Source organism: Haliotis rubra, unplaced genomic scaffold, assembly GCF_003918875.1.
Source record: "Haliotis rubra isolate DU_JTF1 unplaced genomic scaffold, ASM391887v1 Scf42, whole genome shotgun sequence".
NCBI lineage: Eukaryota > Metazoa > Mollusca > Gastropoda > Lepetellida > Haliotidae > Haliotis > Haliotis rubra.
The window spans coordinates 879,940-905,458 of record NW_025767102.1 but is presented as its reverse complement, the minus strand read 5'-3'; the positions used below and the strand labels follow the sequence as shown (position 1 = coordinate 905,458).

Here is a 25,519-nt window from a genome sequence, read left to right as displayed (position 1 = left end):
TCGTCCTGTGCTTACATGCATTTTACCATACTAAAAACTGGATTCAAACGAGCTATGTTGTTTAATTATCGGAAAAGAATGTTATATTCGACAATAGAAAGGTTATTTCATTTCATTTTCACATTATATGTAAGATATTTTTTGTTGGAGAAGACATTAGTTACAAAAGCTTTCCATATTTACAACAAATCTTCAACGTTCAAAAGCACTTTCCCTTCTGATTCAAATTATTGTAATCTTCGACGCAAGTCCATAACATCGTTTCTCAAAGATTTGGGGTAAAATGAAGGCGCTTTTTGTTTCTTGGTGTGGTCATCATAGATTAGAACGCAAACAGTAGCATCAAGGTATATATTGTCACTAAAGGGTTACTTGCTCTATGTATAGTGACCTCCTTCTGTTCCAATATGCATGTGAATCGAATTTTCCATTCCCATCAGGGGTGTCTTCAGCAAAGAAAACCAAGGAATCTTATTTTCAATGACTATATGGCAAGATATGTTTCCAGCAACAGGGCAGGCCTGTACATGATGCAATAGTTGTGTGCACATGTTGTTTCTTGTTTCCCGATGGACTGTAATGATTAATTCAAGAACCTGAGTATTTTACTTTCCACATGAAGACCTGAATATTCCAGATTCCCTCAGCTTGTCAGCTTGTATTTGTCTTATCTTCTCAGTCTTTGCACCATACGTTATTTTCTGATATACTGTAAGTTTTGTTCTGTCAGTTTTACTGTTTTATGCAAATGTGACGATGTAAGATGTGACGATTGTCCAACCTTTGACTGTCATGAGTATGGAACATTATTCATAGTGGTTTTTGTATATAGATTGTTTCGTTTTATCTTCTTTGTCAAACATTTCGAGGGAATATACAGTAGACCAGTAGACCATGCATGCATGCATGCATGCATGCATGCATGTATGTATGTATGTATGTATGTATGTATGTATGTATGTATGTATGTATGTATGTATGTATGTATGTATGTATGTATGTATGTATGTATGTATGTATGTATGTATGTATGTATGTATGTATGTATGTATGTATGCATGCATGCATGCATGCAAGTATGTATGTATGTATGTCTGTTTAGCACATATATGAAAGCACTGTGTACGCTGTTCTTTTTTTCACAATGGAGCGAAATGAAATGTAAGCGATTATGTTCAAGATACGTAGCACCTTCCATTTGGAAAAAATATTTGTCTCAAAGACTGACTCAAAGAGTTTGGTTTTACGCCGCTTTTAGCATTATTCTAGCAACATCATGGCGGGGGACACCAGAAATGGGTTTCACACAATGTACCCCTGCGGGGATACGAACCCGGGTCTTCGGCGTGACGAGCCAACGCTTTAACCACTGGGCTACCACACCGCCCCTTGTCTCAAGGAATGAAATCCCCTTTGTGTCCAATGGTACAGAGCTTTGCATGTACTCTTTGAGAGTTTGATCTCGAGGTAAACAAAGTGAAAGAACACCATGAACTCTGACCATGTCAAGAGAGATCATACTGTTTTCGACAAAGCCATGACTGCAATGGTAATCCTAATCTGCAATGAAGGAGACCTGTTCTATAACTTGATACACCATGGCTATGTCCAAGAATATTGATGAGATTAGATATGAGTTGTATCAAGAGAAGGGACCATATGGGTTCAATGGAGCAGTCGGTCTCCGGGTTTCAGTACCAAAATGTACATGCCTGGTAAACAGTGACCTTTAGAGACCAAAACCAAAAATGCATATGGGCAAATGTATGGGTCTCGCAAAACCAAGCCTGGACATTGAAGCGTGCGTGGATTCACCCTGACACCAAGAGCATTATCTTCTCCAAGTGGTGTAATGTTCGTTACAATGTAACGTCAAGGCAACATTGATCAGTTGCCTCCAAATAATGGTCAGCAATCCTGAATTATCGGCAGGCTTAAACACTGAAACAATGGAAGAGGCGTCTGTTGAAACTATCCAAATCCATCCATGGACAATTTCTGTGATAAATGGCATGATGGTTGTCCATAAGATGACACAGTTACCTGCTTCAGTAAAAACAGTGACAGATGCCAGTGTAAGACGAACATAGTGTACGTGGGATGTGGGCATGGACTTCATCAATTCAAATTTGGTATGTAATTTGTTTTGTAATTACTTGAGAGAGAATAGTGTGTGTTGGGTTCAACTCTCTCAGAGTTGAACATTTCACAGCGTTACAAAAACCATATGCATTGACTTAAATTGCAAAACTGGACAGTTTAATCTTCAGCTGCAGATTATAGTGAACAAAGATGTTCAATTGTTGGCCATTTTGAGAAACAATGCTGGGGTTGAAAACAATTGTGAATATATATTTTTCAAATAAAGTTGTCAGTGGGTGTAAGAAAATATAAAAATTCGCAAATATCCCTTTTATTAAAACAAGGTAACATTTTACACTGGACTATTACAGCTCATTACTGGTGTCAGCAACTAATGAAAGGAAATAGATGTAACGAAGTCAGCTCACCAAATGCTTCGAGGACGAATTCAACATGGACTGTACCTCACCGTTTTGCAAACAATAGCTGATAATGCCAAGATTGCTCTGCTCTGCTCGTTTATAAGAGATGCTTCTGCTCCAATGTTCACAATGTGTGCAGGTTTATCACGTTACCAGACTTGTCTCTTGTTCGTGAGCAAACACATTTATTACCTGGTACAACTTTAATAAACGTATATTATTTATTTGTAAGTGTAGATCAAGACTAAGAAACAGAAACTGATGCGATGTTTGCAAGACATAATTACTTAAACCAACATGGTTTTAACTTCAGTTTCTTTGCTCTGACCTTGTAAGGTAATAATAGCCCTAATAGTCTTCTTTTACAAACAACGTCGTACAGCTGCTGAAACAAATATATACTCATGATATAGCCACAATTGTACAATCGACTCTGCTTTTTGCAGAAATTTCGTATGGATGTGGAAAGGATTTTGTCGGTTCTATTTCCTCCAACATTTGACGGCATGAAGACATGTTCCAGGCATTTGGATGGTCAAGGAGACCTTTTGTCATACATGGTGAGATATTAAGTTTTGAGGAAAGCTATCAGCTTAGATTACATTATATTTTGTATTCTGAACGATGTTTCCCATTTGACACTTGTCATGCACAATCACAAGGATATTTCACACAATCTACAGACATAAGGTAGAAGTGAAGAGTGAATAGTGGTTACCCTACTACACAACTCTCTGCTCTTTGTATGGTCACCTGGTACATACCCTTGAACAATGGTCACTTTAATCAGCTTTTCCCTGTTCACAGGAGGATAAACCTTTAACCACTGGTGTTGTGTTTTAAATATTACACGGACGCTCCACTCGATTCTTGAATAAGAGAGTGTCAGGCAGAGTTACCTCCCCGATAGGTCGATATGTGTATCGTGAGCGGGAATAAAGATGTCGGCATGATATTGCTATTCGTTTCTCTTTCCCTGGATTGAATAAGACCACCCTCTGGACGAACTTGTATAGTGAAACCCAAGGTATACTACAACTGGGACATCAATGCCATCCTCAAGTTCAGCAATTGCATGATCCGCTCATTCATCACCCATAGATGCTGTTCAAGCATCTTACCAAAGGTATACAACAGATCACAGGTTTCAGTTCCTCCTTCAACTGGCGTTGTTCATTCGTTTGATTTAGTTCTACGCCTTTCAACATATTACTGTCGCCCTGAGACTACTTGATCTCTCTGTTCATGTCACCACCCTGTTCAAGTCCCTTAAGGCCTGCTATACACCCTCAATTGTTAAACTTTACTGAACACAATAGTTTCTTCTTGCCCCGGACAACTGAGTACAGCAGGTTGGCAAGGAACATCATACATGTAGTCTGTAAGTAGGGCTGTTTGAACTTCACAGAACACATTCAGTGAGCGAGTGAGTGTAGTTGTACGCCGCTTTTAACAATATTCCAACAATATCACTGCGGGGGACATTAGAAATGGGCTTCACACATTTTACCCATGTGGTGAATCGAACCCGGGTCTTAGGAGTGACGAGCGAACGCTTTAACCAATAGGCTACCCCACCGCCCCCAAATGCTTTTAGAGAGATTGTGCTGTGTATTGGATTCTGTTAACCTCGAGAGTGTAACAACTACAGATGGGTAACAGGAATAAACTGCTTCCACAGCCAGCAGCTCTCATGCTCAGTCATCTGTATGGGGTTCCTTGATTTTTAAACCTGCAGTTTTCTGTTCGCTTGTCACACCTAAGATCCGAGGTCAATTCCCCACATGCGTACACTGTGAAAAGCCTATTTCTGTTGTCCTCCGCTGTGGAACTGCTGGAATAACACTAAAGCGGCGTAAAACTATACTCTCCCACTCACCCACTGATTTCTGAGAATAGTTCGTAACAACTAGTTGAAGCGCTCGTAAATGAGGCAGTCATAAAATGTCAATTGTTTTGTTTGCCAACTGAGATACTCCCAGCCCGAATTTCTTGCTGACAGTTGGTCCCAGTATAAACTGGCATGATGCCAGACGCTTCGAGGCAGAAGTATTCATAAGGCTGACAGTTCCAATGAAAGTAGGTGATTATTGTGTAACGCTGCACCATCAGTCTTGCAACCATTTTTGGTTCCCATAAATCATTTGAACAATTCAAGGTCCTTTCCAACTACCGGAATTGCGTATTCTCTACTGACTCCTCAGGGATACCAATAAACATACCACCGATTTTCTGCCTGTTTACGGGTCTGTTTTCTGGTTTTAAGACTGACTGACTGAGTTTAGTTTTACGCCGCTTTTAGCAATATTCCAGCAATATCACGGCGGGGGACACCAGAAATGGGCTTAACACATTGTGCCCATGTGTGGTTTTAAGAAGGAACACCTGCATTATTCTGAAAAGAACACTCACTCCACTGTCACAAATTCTTGAAATTTGTGATTTGTATCAGGGCCTATTGTTATTCTTGTTAACACATATTTGACCCATACTGTAGCCCTGTATTTCAATAGAACCTGTTCATTGGTTATATGTGGTTATTTAAAAAAAAATAGTACAGACCGATTTCTTTGTTAACCTTCGCGTTTCACAAAAATGTAGATCATCAACACTTGCAAAAGGATACCCAATCTAAACAGTCCTTAAAACACAAAACAAAACAGATTCCGTTTGGTTTTAAGGAATTGTTACGGTTAAGGAATTACTGTGATAAAAGGGTTGTGAGTCCCCTTTAAATCCGCAAAATAAAACACAAGCGACTCTATAATATTAAATTACATATTGAATAGAAGATAAACAAGGTTATAATGAATGACAGTGCACATTTCTAATGCAATACGATCGGGTCACAAATCTCAAGTATTAACTAAATGTATATAGTCACCAATGTCTTGATCATGATGTAGATATACTAATTGAAGTTTGTTGACAGCTGTTGAAAGTTCAATGTAGACGAGGCCTCTTGAAACGCCAATGTTAGCAAACAGATTAGCGTAAATACCAAGTCGTTCCCCAATCAAGAATTACCCAGTCTCGACTTTTCTCAAAAGCAGATTCCTTTTAATGATAGGGAATGCTTAATAAACTATCAAGTGATAAATGAAATAATGACATCCCAGATTTGACACATATATTTATGGACATATCATACGTCGGAGTGACAGGTGAATTTAGATACATAAGAGTGTTTGAATACTAGCATGTGGAGAATAAAGAAGAATGTTGAAGAGCACTTGATAACAAATTTGTCAAAGAACTGTTACTCCATGTTCTGGGAGAGGGTGTGCAAGTCCCATTTCATTCAGAGGATTTTTCATTTTCCGTGATTTTAATCGCAGTATATGTGTTCTTTTAACGTATGGCTAAATTGTACAAAAATGACCAACATCTGAAGGAATGATGTAAATCCATCTAGGGCCCCTGCAGTTAGCAAAGGTATTGTAAGTCCCCATAGTCCCTTGTTTGGTGATCTACCTTCTGTTGTTGGTGACCTATAGCCCGGTTTTTATATTGTATCATCCTATATTGTGATAAATGTTTTAATGCTTACATACTAGTTTTAAATTTCTATCTGTGATAACCTACTTGTTTTACTGTCCTTTGTTGACAGATTTTAGGAAAAACTTTATATATTATTAAAGTATATGTTATTTTAGTCACGATATGGCTGCAATATTGCCAATGTGACTCTAAATCGTAACTCACTCACTCCTCACTCCATTTTCTTGAGAGCTGGTTAGTTGGTTTGGTTGGTTTGTTGTTTAACGCCGCACTCAGAAATATTCCCGCTCTACGGAGGCGGTCTGTGAATAATCGAGTCTGGACCAGACAATCCAGTGATCAACAGTATGAGCATCAATCTATGCAATTGGGATACTATGGCATGTGTCAATCAAGTCGGGGCGGTGGGGTATCCTAGTGGTTAAAGCGTTCGCTCGTCACGCCGAAGGCCCGGGTTCGATTCCCCACATGGGTACAATTTGTGAAGCCCATTTCTGGTGCCCCCCGCCGTGATATTGCTGGAATATTGCTAAAACGGCGTAAAACCATACTCAGTCAGTCAGTCAGTCAGTCAGTCAACCAAGTCAGCGAACTTGACCATCCGATCCCTTTAGTCGCCTTTTACGACAAGCATGGGTTAATGAAGACCAATCGTCTAACCCGGATCTTTACGGGTCTGGAGAGCTGGAGAAACGTAACACTTGTGTAATATATGTAAAGATAATTACCCGAGGGACCTCTATTGTGCACTGATTGGAAACCCAAACACTTTACTAAGCAAGGTATAACCTTATACTGTCGTATGTCGAGTGCATTGTTTGAAATGTCTTGCTTGTTTTGAATAAATCATAAGTCGGTTCCTGGAAACGCCTTTATATAATCAAAGAAGGAAACATGAAGGATATGCTTACGTCTTGATTTCCAAGAGGAAAGTAATCCTTAAATGAACTAGCTGTGAAATCCACAAACAACAAAGCCATGTGATGTAATTAATGATTGTATTCTAAAATTAACTGAGGTCACAAATCAATACAACGGTATCGCTTTCACGAGTCGAAACAGAGCGGCACTACAGATTCAAAGGTAAAATAATACAAGGGAAGCCATTACAGCAATGAAGGCAATATTCAACTCTCAGTAACAGTAATCCAAGAAAAGGCTAAGCAGAATACTAAGGGTATAACGATCATCACTCTCAATGCTGGTCTTCATATAACTTGAGATGAGAAGCAAGAGTAGGCGTCCCTTACATGCCTATGACAAACGACTCCAGGAGATTCTCCAGCAACCCATTGGGTCGTAGACCCCCGTAACTTCCAGATGTTTCTATTTTGATCTAATAGAAGTCTAACAGAATCTATATGTAGAGCACACTACTGCACTGTCCCCAAATGTATATCAACGCGTACAGTGACCAACACTTGGAACACTGTTACACAATAAAAATACCACACACTGTCACATAACAGTATCAAGTGCCATAAAGGTACTGGCTAAATTGCTCTGAGATGATTTAAAAAGGGCACATTCATTATAGCAACTACTATGTTCATGTCCATTACCAGTTCAAGATTCTGGAAGGAGGCTCTTGAGAACGCTGAATCATTTACTGGAATACTGTATTAATTTTATAAAACTGAATGGATCAACTGGCCATATTGCCTTTTCATATCATAAGATATATCATATATAATGGAACAAGACAAAAAGTCTCAGTTGCAATGCTGGATTTATAATGCATATTGTTAACATTCTGAAAATGTTCAACTGCAGATTCAATTATTCATAAGCTAATCTCATATCGATATCATATTGTTGTAGCTGGAAATCTACTGTCAGGATTATCATGAGTGAGTGAGTAATTTATGTTGTGTGTGTTTGCATGAATCTATCCTCTATTTTGTTTGTATCTTGTTTGGGGAAACACATTTCCAGTTTTTAAGCTTTAGTTTTTAGAGGGAAACAAGTTGGTATCGATCTGAAATAATCACCACAAAACGTTTCTGGTCAGTGCGACCAAAAACCATTACACCAATCAAGAACTTTCGTTTAGTCTGTGAGTCCATGGATTCCCGAACAAAATAATGGCCATTGACGCAACATCCACAAGTTTAGAATGAATAGAGTGGGATTTACATGTTTAATTTAACTTCTACTTTTGGAAATGTGTCATCAGTGATGCATACATATTTGAAACATGGGCATCGCTTATATTTACTTGACAAATGAAAAGGCTAACAAAAGATAGTACGTAATAAGGAACTGACTTTTCTAGATTCTTAAAACGTCTTTTCGGACACAAAAACCTTCAAACTAAACAAAGTGCCCGGACCGTCTGTGGAAGAAAGTTCTCCATCTTCCAGTGCAACGGAAGTGACCTCCCACACGCCCTCTTGTGCCAGCTGGTCTATAAGGGGAAGTAACTGATCCCGTAAGTTGTCTGAGATGTTGATGTATTTGGTTGGAACCGTGAAAGTGATTCGACCACCTGGGGAATATTAACTTGTTGAGTTATTTAGTTGGCGTATGTGTGTTTGTTGTCTAAGGCCTCTCCAACATTATTCCAGCTTCATGACGGCGGAATGTAAACAATCCAGTGACTGACATCATAAGCATCGATCTATGCAACTGGGACATAATGACATACATTAGCCAAGTCAAGCAATTCTGAACACCATATCCCGATAGTTGCCTATCACGATAAGCATGGGATGGCAAAGATGGAAAAGGATCGAACATTAAAAATATTTGAGGTTTCATGAAATTTCCTCAAGATTGAAAGCCAATGGTGCATTCATTGGGATTTTATTTGTTCCAGAAAATATCATGGGAAAACTATTATGTTTTTCCTCGAGTTTTACAGATTGACAAACACATATTCTGACAAAATTCAAAGTATTAAATATACATCATTACTTGTAAAGTTATGTGGTCTAGCGACGATTACAAGCAGAGTTGCTTACCAAAATCATACAGCAGAAAAACACACACACAAGATAACACGTGTAAAGACCAATTTCAACCAAGATAGTCACCTGGTTTAACGATCCGAATCATTTCCTGGAAGGCGCCACAGGGAATCAGACCTTCATTAAAAGCACCTGATGCCACAATGTAGTCATAGTAATCTAAAAACATATAAGCACAATATTTAAAGGTCACATGCAACGCAAAACACAACTTTGCAGATTCTGATACCTTTCGGCATGGACTTACAGTAACAAATGATCAAATATGTGAATTCAACATATAAAGTTGAAAAATAACGCGATGAAAAAACCCCGCCAAATCGGAGTTCAAATGATTCAATAAAATTTGCCCCAACTGGGGTAAAAAGTGGTTTCAACAGCTCTGCTGCGCTGAGCTCATAGCGCATGTGCAGTGAATAGGTTCACGCAGCTTGAAGCGCGATGTCCGGATTATAAGATTGTGAGCAGGAGTAGTCTAATCTTGGTTGTGTACACAAACAACAAATAGTAAATAATCCGCTCGCTACATAAAAGAACCTTGTTAAGGATCTAGATGTAATCAGCTATGTGTCAACCAGTGAGGCGTTCGATATTTCAAGACGGAAAACCTTCGCTGGTGGTGTGCTTTGATGTGAGCTATTTTTCTAATGTTTTGTTGATATATCACAGGCGCGAGCTTTTTATGTGTTATGACTGTGGTTTACCGATTTAACTGTTTATATAATTTCGTTTGACTATTTCACCACACGTTCTTCTTACCGAGTCCCTTTCTCAGTTCGATACTTAAAAGCAACATTATTATTTAGCATTGTCAAATATACACAAAGCACAAAAACAAATTCAAGCTGCACTTAAGCATATTAAAAACTGGACCAACCAATCTGGGTTCCAACTTTCTAGCACTAAAACAACAACTGTAGTATTCAAAGCACAACACCGAAGAAAACGAAACGTACATCTTTATATTAAATTACCGCAATCAGATGCAGTAAAATTTCTAGGTCTAATCCTAGACCAGTCTGCCATAAATTCTGTAAACTCCAAGTGGTCTACAGAGTAGGTAGAGTACGGGGCGGTGGGATCTCGGGTCTCGAGGCTAAAATCGACTAATGTATCCATGAGACGTTGTAACTGTTTGGTGCCCACGAGACCTAAACTATCGTACAGGCTGGTGAATTTCCCTTGACTTATGACTCAACGCAGGGCGGCGTAAATATCGAGGCCATAGACGTCCACCCCGACGCGTCTGAAGAACCGTTTCTCGATCAATCTCCACATGTTGTTAATGATAAACATAAGACGAATCTTTAATAAGAAGGGGGCAATACCGTGTCGTGAGGGACGATCATCAATTCCTCTGGGACGAATCCCCTACCTGGTCCGTCTTGCAAGTAATACAGATTCGGTTCGTCGTCTTTGATGTCCACTCGGTCGATGCGGTACGTTTTCATTGACCATGCGGGGTCTGTGGCACGACATTTATCACCTCCTTTGAGTTCACTGGGCTGGTACAGATACCTCACTATGACCCGGTCTGGTAGTTTTTTCTCTTGGCCCTGACGCGATGGCGCAGCCGATTTAGTCATCATGGATTTCATTCGAATGGCTTCAACAGGTCTTTTATAGAGGAGTCGAGTGACTTCTCGTGGTATGTGTACCACCCATTCCGTCGATCGTTTTTCTGGGTTGACCATCTCTTGGGCATACTGAAGTCGCTCGGCTAAAGTCCTGCTAAATCTTTTGGCGATGGCTTGGCTTCGGTGAGCTCCGGCCATGCCTCATCTCACCTGGACTTTATGCTTCGATAACAGCTGCAACAGCTCCAATGAACTCGCGTCGGGGATCGACTTGTAATTCGGTTGGCCAGGTCAAGCGACTGCATTTGTAGATACGTTCTAAGGCCTTAGCGACTTGACTCGAATCTTTGGTCGTTAACGCCTCTGCTTCCTTGTAGCGACTGGCAACATGGAAATGTCAAACTTTCGTCTAGGGATATATTGGGGAGCCGGCAGGTACACTTGCCAGATGGCTTGTTTTTAAGCCAAGCTTTGGCGGTATCCTCGGAGACGCGAGCGGCTTTGGCTAGCTTCGGGATGGCGCTCATACCTTTCCAGTAACCCCGAGGGCTATAGTAAACCTTCTCCATGATGTATACACTCTATCGTTTATTCAATTGTCTCGATGCAGCGAGTGGAGTTTCCTTTATTGGGGGTCTCGGAAACTCCCAACGCGTCGAGGCCTACTGTTGGTACCCATAGCTATAAGTGTGGATGCCATCGTTTGCAATCCATCGTTTGCTATCCAGGGGCGACAGCGAGATCTTGTTGAGAGTGATGCGGTAGATGTTGTGTTTGTCGCTTCTCAACGCGTTCATGGTCTGGACGATTGGCATCCTCGACGTTCGACATGAACTGTTTCTGGGCGTCGTAAGGCGTTCCTTGACCCACGATGCCAGAACGCGTTTGCGACTGCGCGCCAAGCCGCGTCCACACGTACGTTCGAATCGAATCGTTCAACCGTACGGTGCCCACGCGAGTTAACCCTTTCGACGTGTCCAGCATATATATTTTCCAATCGTCTTCAACGTATTGGGGCTGCTCGACTTTTTGGATGGTGAAAGGAATTCTACCTTGACCTGTAAAGTTCATGCCATCATCTCTCCATTCATTACTTTCTTCAACAAAGTAGTGCTGGCTTCTTTCACGGGAAGTCCATCGCTGTATGGAATACCCAAACCGTGGTTCACTCCTACCGGTATACACCAATCTGTGTTCGGATCGATTTCGAAATCGCCACAAATCCGTTCGTAAGCCGATCGTATGGATTGTTCAATGCATCCCATGCCTTGTCCTGCGGAATCGGGGCGATGATCTCTTTCAGGATGCGCCTGATCTGGTTCTACACGTGAAAATAAAACACGGACCGACTCAGTTCATCGCAACAAGTATCGTTCAAGGTCACGCCACACCCCGTTGTTGCGCACCACGCGGCAAAATTGAGTTGATTCTGCCAGAACGGCATCGGGTTGTTAAACCATGCGTGGACTGCCTTGACGTTCGTGATCGTCAGCCTATACTTTGAAAAACATTGATAAATCGAGCTCGAAAGTGGGAACCCTCCATTGCATCCACCACGATCTTCATGTGCGTGAGATCGGTAGTGGTGACCTTCGTATTGCTTTTAGGACAAATCACTCCAGCCTGGTACTTGGGTGTAGACATATTGAAAGTATACCACAGTCTCTCGTATATGTGTAACATGTACATCACGCTCCCGGGAATCACGAACGGCGAGCCCCTTTTACTGCTGCACGCGATCGATAACACGTCGGGGGACCTCGAAGTCATGCTATGCGATCTCACCTACTACCCAAGATGGACGAACATCAGTCAACATCAAGGGAACAACAAGCTATTCATCGATGAAAATCGCCACGAGTTGTCCGACGGTCATTATAGGGTGTGTATGCTCAACTATGACATTTTGAAACCGATTGGAGCCAGCCTCAAACTCAACGAGTCGAATGGCACGCTGACGTTCACGAATGGGGAAAATCCCATCCGATTCGGTAGGCCCTTGGCGAGAACTCTCGGGTTGCCGTCGAACAACGTACAACCCTGAGACACCGTCACAGGTTCGAAATTACCAAGCCTCGTGGTCTATCACGAGGTGTTCGTTCATCTCGACCGGGTAAGCACGACCGATAATATTCAAGGCCAACGTCCTTTCACACGTGCGGCTTCGACGAACCTGGGGTCGAAGGCAAAATATACGGTTTAGAATTAAGAAGCAACACTTACAGGCGAGGGGATGCAGTGGTGGTGGTGGTAACCTAGGAGATTAAGACGATGTCATAACCGGAGGGCTCTTGAAAAACACCCAGTACAATCTCGTCCTCAACGACAATAACAAATGGGTGATGGTCCCAGCATTCGATGGCAATCTAGGCGATTTAGACAATGTCGAGGCCCGAGGTCTCTTAAAAAACATGTTGTACCAGTTCGTCCTAACCGATGATAACCAATGGACGTTGATCTCCTCACAAATCGACTGGCTACTCGATATCACCCTCGTTTTTCCCTACGTGTTTGTAGAGCCGAGGGATAATTATCTACCGAAAGTCCTCAATAAGGGGATTCTCATCGCGGCTTACGTCCCCTCGCAACGAAGGAGTGTGATCATGAGCCTCATCCCGAATAAAGCGGGTCATTTGCTAGCGAGTCGGCGGGATAGTCGAACTACGAGTTTTGTAAGTTGGTGCTTGAATTCGAAGACATGACCGATTTCACAAAAGGATTCCAAACAATTCTATGCTTTATATCGAAGTCTTTCTCGGGGAAGCATCACCCGACCGAGAAGTTGAAATTATAACGGGAGTAAACATCCGTTGGCCTGGAAAACATCGATTTACATACAGAAAAACCTCAATGCGAGGTGAAAAGCCACCAAACGTGTTCGAAGTGAGCGATCTCATTTTTAATGTTTGAAGCGGAAGTGGAATGACATCATAAAACTGGTTTCAGACATCCTGTGCGCTACTATAGACGGAGCCCGGTTTAAGAGGATGATGCAATCTCAGGATAGACCCGTTAAACCGAAATTTAGCTATCAAGTCCCTGGTAGCGCAATTGGTTGAGTGGTGCGGGCTTATAATGGATAGTGGCGCAGCTATGCATTATCAGTTAGTATTCCGCCGTTGCCTCAGTGGATTCCTTGCAACTTTCAGTGGTGATGGTTGTGGTGTTTCGGTAAGGAATCAGGATCACATCAGTTGGGGCAGTCAAAAGGGCCTAGCTGAGCGGGGCACTCTCACGGCGAGAGAAAGGCAGCCGACGCAATTCCCCTTGGGAGAAAAATGTGCAACCATCAATCTTTCGATTTCACCCTTGGGGAAGTGTGGCTGCCGGGGACGTTTTGCTACTTTTTAACCTTTCTATCTCTTTTTTTGCACATCGAAGGATGTTTTTAATGGGGGCTGTAAGGCTTAATTCCCACAAATAAGCCTCTAAGCCGCATCTGCGGCAGAACCCCCCCTGTACTACTCAGATAATTGTGTGTGGGTAGGTAATGGGCATCATCTATATAATCTATAATATTATTATCTTTAAAAGTAGAAACCTACTTTTGGTCAATAGAATTTACAAATAGGCTATTGACCGCAAACAACTGAAGATCGCCATGCTAGCATTGGGATTGACAGTACTTTTGCTACCTGCATGAACCCTAGCTGGATATATATCATCCCTTCAGCCGCTAGCGATTGTAGTCGAATGTAGCCATAAATTAAAATCACAAAAATACTACTTTAAAAAAAATCTGGTAAGTTGAAATTTACTTTAAATGTTTCGGGACTTACGTACCCTCTCAGGTGGACAATAATTTTATAATACTTTAACCCCCATTGAGGGTACAGCCACTAACAATCTAAGTTACTAATCTAAATTACCAATCATTAAAATACATCTATCTACAGAATATCGTAATCAAAATTCATCAATTAAATCAATTTTGTTTAAAAACCAATAATTAAATGAAAATGAAACAGTGGTGAAATATTTATCCCTTAGCGGTCTTTCAGCTTGATATTTGAGGAATGCCCAAGGTGATCTTGGAGTCATCCGTTTACTACTTTGGTGAAACCCATGAGACCAATTGTAACACTGACAGATACAACCAGCATGGCTAACAACGTTCATTAGAAATAAATAGCCCATGACGCCATGCACATTTCACCTAAAAACCGAGCACAATTCACGTTGATGAAAATCATGATTTTATCATATAACATCTGATAAATATTTTAATAATAAATCTCAGACATATTTCTATTTGAGTGGTTTTGATATCAGTTATGTCGACCCAATGCAAATGACCACACTAAGCATTTACTTTGTGTTTCTCACCCGTTTCTATGGCATTGTTTCTGTCTTTGTTAATGAATGCACAGATGTATCTTTGGTAGATGTTGCGCCTTTTGGCTACATTCAGCATATTCTTTGCTGGATCCAAACCATCGACGTGTGTGAATCCATGATTCTTTAGCTGAAAAGTATTAAGTACAAATGCTCAGTTACAAGTATTTTCGGTCTGAAGGGTGAGTCATTGAGTGGGTGTCCCACTTCTTCTGCATCAGATCACGGATATAAGATCTGATGATTGCTTTATAACAAGAAGACAAAGTCATCAATATCCCCCGCAAGGGCAAAATACTCTTCATGAATATGTCTACGAGTTAAGATTATGTCAAATGTTTTGGCGTGTATATAGAAAAGTGGAAGGAGAGTATTGAAAGGTTTTAAAAGTTCTGCTCCAGAAAGGAGCACTACCACCAGTTTCAGTCTAAGTCAAACTTGTTGGCATGGAAATGCAAATATATTTTATTCAGAAATCCAAAACTACCAAAAGGCACCAGTACACCACCAGATCTATCTATGTGCCAAGTTTGGTGAAGAAATATTGAACGGTTTTAAAGTTCTGCTCCGGAAAAGACAAATGTGCACGGACGCACGCACACACAGACGGAGACCATTTTAATACCCCCGCAAAATGCGTTGCGGGGGATAATCAGAGTATGGAATAAGTATTGGTGCCACAGATTTGTTGAGTGCTGCTTTAGCAGCAAAAATCGGCCATCGTGTTACCAGAAATTCCAATGTGGCTGGGTAACCAAGAGGACGATGTCGCATTGGCCAGTAGCCAGATCATTATACAATTCAGTTGTTGCAATTAAAAATGGATGTTAAGAAGACAAATTCTTAATAGCCTGAGGGGAAGAAAGCGAGTCTGAAAATATTACGCATTGTTTATAGTTACGGTGTTTATTAATATATCTAAGAGCTGTTAATATGGCGTTAGCCTCGGCTGTGAAAATAGAGCTGTCGCCTGGTAACCTGGAAGATACAGTTCTGGATCCAATGACAGTGGCACAAGCAACTGCTCCACCATCCTTGGAAATAAAGATTTGTATGTATTATATATATTTTGTAATTGTATAAATTCTTGTTAATATTGTAATTCATTTGTTTCTGACTTTTTAAATGTTGTTAGTGTTAGGTCAACTTGTGACATCATCAATTGCCAAGGAGGAGAAGAAAGAAGACGGGAAGGAGATATCTTTTCCAGTTAAGTGCCTGCATCAGAAATGAATGGTTTAATTCTTATCCCAAGAGGTGGAACAAGTCAGGACTTTTTATTATATAGATCCTCATAAAGAGGATTAAAAACACAACTGTGTGCAGGATCGAATTCATTTGACTGTAGCTTTGTGATATATTGTAAAGATAATTTAATACGGCGAAGCCTCAACGTAAAGACCTTGGTGGTAGACAGTATCAAGTAGTTTGAGGTTGCTTTTACAGGCCCCACCATATACGATGGAGCCATAATCAAGTATCGATCGGACAGTTATCTCTATAAGTGTAGGAGGGTAGTTTGGTCCCCTGCCCACTTTGATTTGAAACGACTTTTAACAAATCGAGCGTCTTGAGGCATTTGGCTTTTAGGGATTTAATATGTGGCAGAAAGGTTAAATGCGAGTCAAAGATGAGACCAAGGAACTTAGCTTCCTTCACAATTTTGATGGGTGTTTCCATTTAAAGATTTAATTCAGGGTCTTTATGAGGTTTGTTTTTTTCTCCAGAAATGTTTACAATTGGTTTTGGATTTAGAAAACTTAAACTCGTTTTTAAGACACCAACTATAAATTTTGTTGAGGCAGATTTGTGACTGTCTCTCAATATCGGTCTGAAGAGATGTCCCATCCATAACCAAAGAATGTCAAAAATAACCTATAACAAGTTGTCAACCCTGTCAACACCACTTTTACGACATGCAAAACATTTGAGAAGAAAATGTGATGTTTTCATTCTCTAGAGTAAAATATTCAGTAAATATATATTATAAAATGTTTTCAAGATTCGGAAAGTACAAATCTACAATATTTTAGTGGTATTAGAAGCTGTCGTATCAGTAAGGATACTGTAGGCTATAAATCGCAAACTGAACTTAATTGAAACTTTCCTTAAATATCGTCCAGCCTTTGCTGTTTACATTTCTCAACCTTTTTTGTACAACCGAGCATGTTCTTTTTAATCAAGATTTCAAAGAGAGTCATATATGATACTTGCTTAGAAGTTGTTACAGTCAAGGTCACAGTCAAAGATTTCAGTAAAATTTTAAAACAGTTTATTGTAGACATGTTGGTGATTTTTTTCAAATTTGACGCATCAGTGACAAAAGGCAATTCCTTATTTTGACCTTATTTTGAACAACTGACATGTATTTGATTTTGATGAGTGCCACCTGTTGGGCAGTGGTGGCAATTGGTAGTAATGCATAAACATATGCTCATGATGTAGTCAGAATTGTACAATCGATTCTGCTTTTAGAAGAGATTTCCCATAGATGTGAAAAGGTCTTTGAGCTATTAGTTACCTTATTTCCGAGAAGACCTGTGCCAGCTCCAACGTCCAAGACTTTCAGTTTAGATCTATTTTCCTCTGGAATGATTTTAGCCATGAAGTCTCCGACAACTTCATAAGGTCTCCAACCGATGTTGAAATACACCTACAGGCAGAACTGGATTTGCACCATGTCAGCACAAAGTACAAAGAAAGATAGAGATAGAGACAACTTTATGTTCTTCATTTTGGACAAATTTTGAAATGTTATCCATATGCCCTGAGTAAAATCCTTGGGCCTCGGGATGTAATCCTTAAAAAACTTTAAGCATTGAACATTGAAACTAAACGACGGATTTATGTTACTACTTTATGTTACCTGTTCATAGTCTTCAGCAAAATCGTTGAACATGTCTGCGATATCACGAGGCGTCAATTTTTTCCTGAGGATGAAGTTAAACCGTGCCTGTGTGTGACGTCCGGCCATATCCTTGTAAAGAGCATAATATTTCTGTCGCCAAATTTGTGTTAACATGCATTTTACCATGCTCAAAAATTGGAATCAAATGTGTTCTCTTGTTTAATTATTATGTGGAAAATTACCATAATTGATGTTTTAATCGACAACAGAAAGGATATTTCACAAGTTCATTTTACATTAGATATAACATATTTTATGTTGGAGAAGATATTCGTGACAAAAGGCTTTCCATATTCACAATAAATCTTCAATGTTCAAAAGCACTTTCCCTTCTGATACATTATTGTAATCTTGGAAGCAAGTGTATGACATTATTTCTCAAAGATTTGGGGTAAAATGATGGCGCTTTTTGTTCCTTGACGTTGTCACATAGACTGTCAACGCAAAAGTAGCATCAAGGTATATATTGCTACTGACGGGGTACCTGCTCTGTGTATAGACCCCGTCAGTGACAATATATACTTTGATGACGTCCTTCTTGCTGATCTGTTCCAATCTGCATGTGAATTGAATTTTCTGCTCGAATTGGCAAAACATACATGTAGTTTCAGCTGTATCAATGATCTGATGATGCAATAATAAAATAGCCAGTTCTCTCCCACCAGAAGATATCTGAAAAACTATGCTTTTGCAGCTCAAACGATGTACAATTGACTCTTGTACAAAAAGTATTTTATATCAGGATTATTACAAAGGGTATTTTGGCAGGCATACAGAGGATCGTTTTCAAATTTGACGCATTAGATGCAATTGCCTTTTTGAACTTATATTTCCCAGGGTTTTTCATGCCAACAGACTTTTTGCATGTTTGTTTTATGGAATGAAGCGTTCAAACTATTTTTATATTTGCGTGACATTTATCTTACTGGCTGCTTTAATCCAGAACAGTCGGATTCATTTAAACATTGGGAAATGTGGAAAGAAATCTCTCCTATCAATGGGGATGACAGCACGTCAGTCACTAGGTGAAACGTAAACAAAAGGGAAAAGGAAAACAAAACAAACCGTATACATTAGGTGTAAAGCTGATGTACTCGAGCATGTGTTAATATTATGCATTAAATATATAATATAGTTATGCGAGTACGCTGCACAGAGAGAGTATATGCATATTTGTCTTCTAAAACATGATTGTAACAGCTCGTATCAAATTTTTAATCGAATGCTTGAATAGGTCTATGAATAAATTGCTAATGATTGCTAGGAAATGTGCATGAAAGTTAATTAAATTGATAGTCACGTAATTTATGCTAGAACGGTAATTTAGTGCTTTGAATGAAAATATAAATAAATTGTGACAGTTTTTACATTTTATATTGTATTACGCGGGAGCAGGACAATTGCCACCCGGACACCAGAAATAAGGTCAGACAGATCTGCATCAGCTGGAGATGCATGGTCAAGACCTGCATAGGGAGATGTTCAACTGTCGGAGACTTCCTTCGTACACAGAACGAGCACAACCACGCACCTGATGACGGTACCAAGCATAAGTTTGACAGTGAACTGCGCTGCGCAAGCGAGCAAGAGAAGAGACTACAGAGATGCAGACCTTGTACACAGAACAGCTTGCAGTAGAGAATGGACAGAACCTACTCGTTATTCCATCTTTTCCCAGCGTAAGCAGTTCTGTCTGCAGACACCGCCGCATGACCATACCAGCGTTACCTGCTACCCTCCGAGATGTAGATTTGGAAGACAAGTCGACAAAGACAAGTAATGGACGCCGTTTCCTTCTTCTTTCTAGTGGAGAACAAGACAAGATTCTGGTGTTCTCTGTCACTGAACTGCTCCAGGTGTTGCAGACCGCTGATACCATCTACATGGATGGAACTTTCACCTCATTTCCTGAGCTTTGGGATCAGGTTTACATCATTTATCTCTGTGTCATACCCCTTAGATTTTGCCCTTCTGCCTGATCGTTGAGAGACCACCTACGTAAGACTGTCTCCTCAGGGCGAGGAACTGAATCGTCCTTGGCCCCAGCAAGAATACAGACAGACTTTGAGCTTGCCACCATCCAGGCCATAGAGACGGAATTTCCAAATGCAGAGACCAAGGGATGCTACTTCCGTTTCTCCAAAGCCCAGTGGAGGAAGACACAAGCACTAGGTCTCGCAGTTGCATACAAGGAGGATCCAGCTGTGAAGCAGTTCATCAGGAGAGCATCCGCCCTTGCCTTGCTACCTCAAGATCGGGTTCAAAACACTTGGATTGATGCCATGAACTCCTCCCCAACCTCTGACCGCATCGAGGACTTTGAGGATTACATGGTCGTGACATGGGTGGACTACGACAGCCGCTTCCCCCTGTCATTTTGGAACCATCATGACACCGTAGGATCAAGGACCAACAACAACAGTTAGGTAAACAGGGCCCTTCCACAACGCCACTCCAACATCATTCGCTTTGTTTTGGAGGATCGAGATGGCTGACAGAGTCAAGCTGAGACACCTCGACTTTGGGGCTGCTCCTCCAAGTCGCAAGCGAATCCACAGAGAGATAACCACAGTATCATGAGGTTAAAAACACGCCAAGTGGCGGAGAGAAGACCCCACTCCAGTACCGTGGTGCGGTGGCCAACCTCATAAAACTTGGATAACTGTACATGAACTATGTATATATTATGACAACTGAAAGCTACAGTGCTACCTACTGATGCTGTGATACTTACTGAATGTTAGTGCTTTAATTATAAATAAATTAGATCTACAAATATAGATACAATATTTCTGTGAAAAAGATATATCTACTGGAAGCTACTGTGCTACCATTATACATTGATATTTGAAAACTATTATGTCATTCTTGTTATGAAATGAACATATTTTCTTGTGTTTTTATTCGACTCGGCTATTCGGGTTTCTCCTTAATTACGAAAGTATCCATACATTCCACTAATTTCTGTTCCATTGCCAAAAATAAAATTCAAATACAGTGTGCAAGATATCGCCAAAACTTAAACGTCTCTATTGAACAGGCACGTCCCTATCTATTCATCTAAAGGACAAATCATTTCTGAAACATCATGAGCAAGGTCTGTTCTCCACTCAACACAAAAGTAAACCACCTGTTGTACATTCTTTTGAAATGTTTGACAAAAAAGATAAAACCAAACAATCCATATTAAAAAACACTAAAGACAATGTTTCATACACACTCAAAGGCTGGACAATGGCGACAGATCTTGCAAAAACAGTAAAATTGACAGAACAATACTTACAGTATGTCAGATATATTGTTATGGTGCAAAGACTGAGAAGACATGTCAAATACAAGCGGAGGAAATCTGGAATATTCAGGTTTTCATGTGAAAAGGAAAATACTCCGGTTTTTGAATTAGCCCATACAGTCCACAACATGTGCTAAGTGCACACACCTATTGCATCCTATACAGGCTATCCTCTGTTGCTGGAAACATATACTGCCATACAGTCGTTGAAAAAAGTTCTATAGCTTATATCTACCGCCATTTCTAAGGAAGGATTCCTTTGTTTTCTTTGCTGAAGACACCCCTGATGGGAATGGAGTTTTGCATCTACAATATGATGCTATGGAAGCTCTCTGTACGTTGTTTTGTTTCTTACAATGGGGCGGATGAAATGTAAGCGATAATGTTCCAGATACCTATCAGGAACTTCAATTTGAGAACATATTTGTCTCAAAGAATGAAGTGCCGTTTGTATATATTGGTACAGGCCTTGCAGGTGAGCTTTAAGAGTTTGATCTTGAGGTAAACAAAGTGAAGGGACATCATGGGCTCTTACCAGGTGTTTTTCAAGAGAGATGATACTGTTTTGGACAAAATCAAACACTACCATGGTAATCCTTTCCACAATGAATAAGACTTGTTCTATAACTTGATACATCATGCCTGTGTCCCAGAACATTGATGGCAGTAGAGATGAAGAGAGTATCAAGAGTACAAATGATATAGGTTGAATGGACTAGTCAGTGTCTGGACACCACCAACAAAATGTACACGTCTGGTAAACAGTGGTTTTTAAAGACAAAAAATCTCTATTATTTTTACACATGAAGTCAATGGGTTTATAAAAATATACAAATTCGCAAATATCCCTTTTCTAAAACAAGGTAACATTATACACTGGACTATTACAGCTCATTACCAGTGTCAGCAGCTAATGAAAGGAAAGACATGTAACAAATTCAACTCACCTAATGCTTCGAGGGCGAATTCAGCAGTTACCCTACCTCACCGTTCTGACAACAATAGCTGATAACTCTCAATCTTACTCTGCTCGTTTATAACACGTTTCTGTTCCAGTGTTCACACCACGTGTGTAAGTTTATCACGTGACCAGACTTTTCTCTTGTTTGTAAGCAAGGACATTTTTGCCATATAAGATCATAGTTTGAACAGTCGTATTTTCCAAATCTTTTGAATCTCAGGTAAAGTAAGGTGCGCTTTTTATTTAATCCCCTGTGACATTTGGTCACCCTAGTCGGACTGGGATATTTGGTAGCCCTTGTATCATATAGTAACAAAACACAGAAACATATCAAATTCTCGTATATTACATGCAATGCATACTCATACTGTACAAATTATAGATTCATAATATTCATTTCTTATACATACATAATAAATATGAATAAATTCATAAATATACATTCATCCATGTCTTATTCTCGTTTACAATAACAATGTAAATATATACATACATATATACAGTTTCCTGTAAATGACAAGTTCACAGACGTTCATTTAACACCCAGTTAAATGTGAGACTGCTTCACGATACGCCATGATACACTTGACCCTACTGATATAATGCCTCTTGTACAGAGACAAGGCATTGTCCAGTTGTCTATATTTCCTATTGCGAGGTGGTTTCGAGCCACCACCTCGTAGAAGCAGTACGCTGCCTTCCATGTATACCTGCTCTGTTTTTAAGAATCTATGAACTTAAAGATATTTGGATGTGAGCTGGCTGTTTGGAGACTGAGTTTCCGGTGCCAGCCTTCCACGTGGGTTTTTGTACGTGGCTCCACGGTCTCATAGTGGTTCCACAAGCTCCGCCCGTGTTTTTCTTCCACTCAAAACGTTGTTACATAATATGTGTAATGTACCACATTTCGACCGTCAGGGGCTTCCTTTAATGTCTGTCACCAAAACATCATTCACTAGATGTACAGGCACAAGTGGCAGCGCTATTGCCCGTCTCACAAGAAGGGACACAGCGGATACGTTGGGACCTTCATGACGACTTCATCGCCGGCGCCATCGGCAAAGAATAAATACATAGGTTTTTGGTGTGACAATCAGTAACATAAAGGAAAAAAGAAACACCTTTCGATCTTCTATGGATAGTCAACTTCCTTCATTGCATGAGAGTGCGACATCTGTTTCGGTGTGGGAGGTACTAACACCGTTATCAAGCAAGTGATGTTATTAGTACCTACACCGAAACGTCGCACTCACTGCAATAAAGAAGTTGACTATCCATAGAATTTGGTTTTCCTTCATCTTTACAACTAAAATGCCACTCAAGAAATAATCAGTAACATGAAAAACATACATGCTAATATGGAAATTTGATATATTTATTTATATACATATATATTGCATTGTAACATTAGATATACTTATTCATCTACATATTTATAGTATTGGTATCCAGAACAATATCTTCTAGATTACCCAACGTCAGTTCAATTTTCACAGCCGAAGCAAACGCCATATTAACAACCCTAAAATATATTGGTAAATACCTCAAATATAAACAGTATGTGATCTGTTCTGACTTTCGTTCGTGCCTTCAGTCTATTTAAAATCTTTCTTTTAAACATCCACTCTTAATCGAAATAATTGAATTATATAATGATCTTGCTACTTGCCAGTATGACATCATCTTCTGTTGGTTATTAGCCATGTTGGTATTTCTGGAAACATAACGGCCGATTTTGCTGCTAAGGCAGCACTCAACATATATGTGATACCACTTCTTATCCAATAATCTGATTATATAGCTGTTATTAGATCTTATATCCGTGATCTGCAAAAGAAGTGGGACACCCAAGTATGTATGAATAAATTACATCATATAAAGGCAACCATCGGTTACACCTACTTGGGTTGTCAGTCCAGATTTGAGGAGGTCATACGATGATGTCGGATATGCCATATTAGATATACTCATGAGTATCTGTTAAAAGGCGAAGATCCTCCATTTTGCATCACTTAGGATGTATTGATTTTTCCATCACAAGGGATAAATATTTCAATGTCAAAACAGTTAGGGATATTTTCTACGATGATAATTATCATTTAAAAATTGTTTTTTTTTAACGAAATAGAATTGTTGCGTAAATTTTTACATGATTTGCAAATAGATAAATGTTTTATTATTGGTAGTTTAGATTATCAACTAAGATTGTTCAGGGCTGTATCCTCAAAGGGGGTTGAAGTATTGTAAGAGAGGGTAAGTGAGTCCAAATACATTCATAGTAAATTTAAACTTACCAGAATTTTTTAAACGTAGCATTTTTGTGATTTTAATTTGGGCAAAATTTTCCTACAATCGTCAGCGACTGAATTCGAAGGGATGGTGTAAATCCAGGTAGGGTCCATGCAGGTAGCTAAAGTACTGTAAGTCCCCATGGTCTCTAGTATGGTGATCTACCTTCAGTTGTTGGCGATCTACAGCCTGGGTTTATATTGTATTGTTTTGTATAGTTAAAGTGTTTTAGACTTAATTACTAGTTTTAAATTTATATGTGTGATAGTCTTGTTGTTTTACTGTCCTTCGTTGACAGGTGTATATAATTTACTATTAATTATTATATATCTATAGCTTGATTTAGTGATGATATGGCTGAAATATAGCTGATGTGACTTAAAATCTTAACTCACTATTGTATTGGTACTTAATGTAAAACATTGGCGAACACCTTTATTTATAAAAATACGTACCTCGAGCGAGTTCTTTCATATAGAGTGTAGGGATTAGCGTCGAAGATGTCCTCCCAACTTCCTTGGGCTTACCAAGCAACTTGTCTACTTCTGGTTGTGAGTGTCTCTGTAGCTGCTGACAGGTTAATCCTGATGGTGGACGTGCAATCCTTATTGCAACACTTCCAATGGACAGTATCCCTTCTTCTCGACTTGATGCTGAACTTGTTGTTCTGCGATACTAAATACTGCCTACCTCGGAATATACCGAACATTGACCATTTACCATTTTGCAATGACACTTGACAGGAACATGTCCCATTTAAATGCATTATACTCGCCAATTTAGTATACATGTATGAATATTTTTCTATAAATAACAAATAACATTTTACATGGTGTCAAGGAATCCTGATTCGTGAACTATACACTAAGACATATCTCACGATTGAGTGAGCCCCAATCTTAACCCTTTGGGGCATATCTGGACCATGAAGCCACCAGGCTGATCTGCATTTGCAAGCGCCAAGTTCGGCTGATCTTGGTGGCAAAATAGAGCAGCAGTTTCTGTAACCAAAATAATAATAAATCAACTGAGACCTAGGAAAACATTATCCAAACCCCAGTCTACTGAACATGGCTATTTTATGTAAATTGTATACATATAATTACAGTAACAGTATGATTACATATATGCAAATATTCACCTCCAAAAGCATCTTATCTCTTTATTATTTGTTAATTCACTG

The 25,519-nt window shown here is 39.7% G+C and overlaps 1 protein-coding gene across 1 annotated transcript; it reads right to left on the bottom strand.

Moving 5' to 3' along the window:
- Positions 1-7,905: 7,905 nt before the first annotated feature.
- LOC124288534 (demethylmenaquinone methyltransferase-like) lies at positions 7,906-18,375 on the bottom strand. Its single transcript, XM_046725058.1, has 5 exons — positions 17,753-18,375; positions 17,408-17,539; positions 14,878-15,016; positions 9,041-9,133; positions 7,906-8,493 (listed from the first exon to the last, which is right to left on the bottom strand). The coding sequence occupies exons 1-5, from the start codon at positions 17,918-17,920 to the stop codon at positions 8,285-8,287; spliced, it is 741 nt and encodes a 246-aa protein (XP_046581014.1). The 5' UTR covers positions 17,921-18,375; the 3' UTR covers positions 7,906-8,284.
- Positions 18,376-25,519: the final 7,144 nt, after the last annotated feature.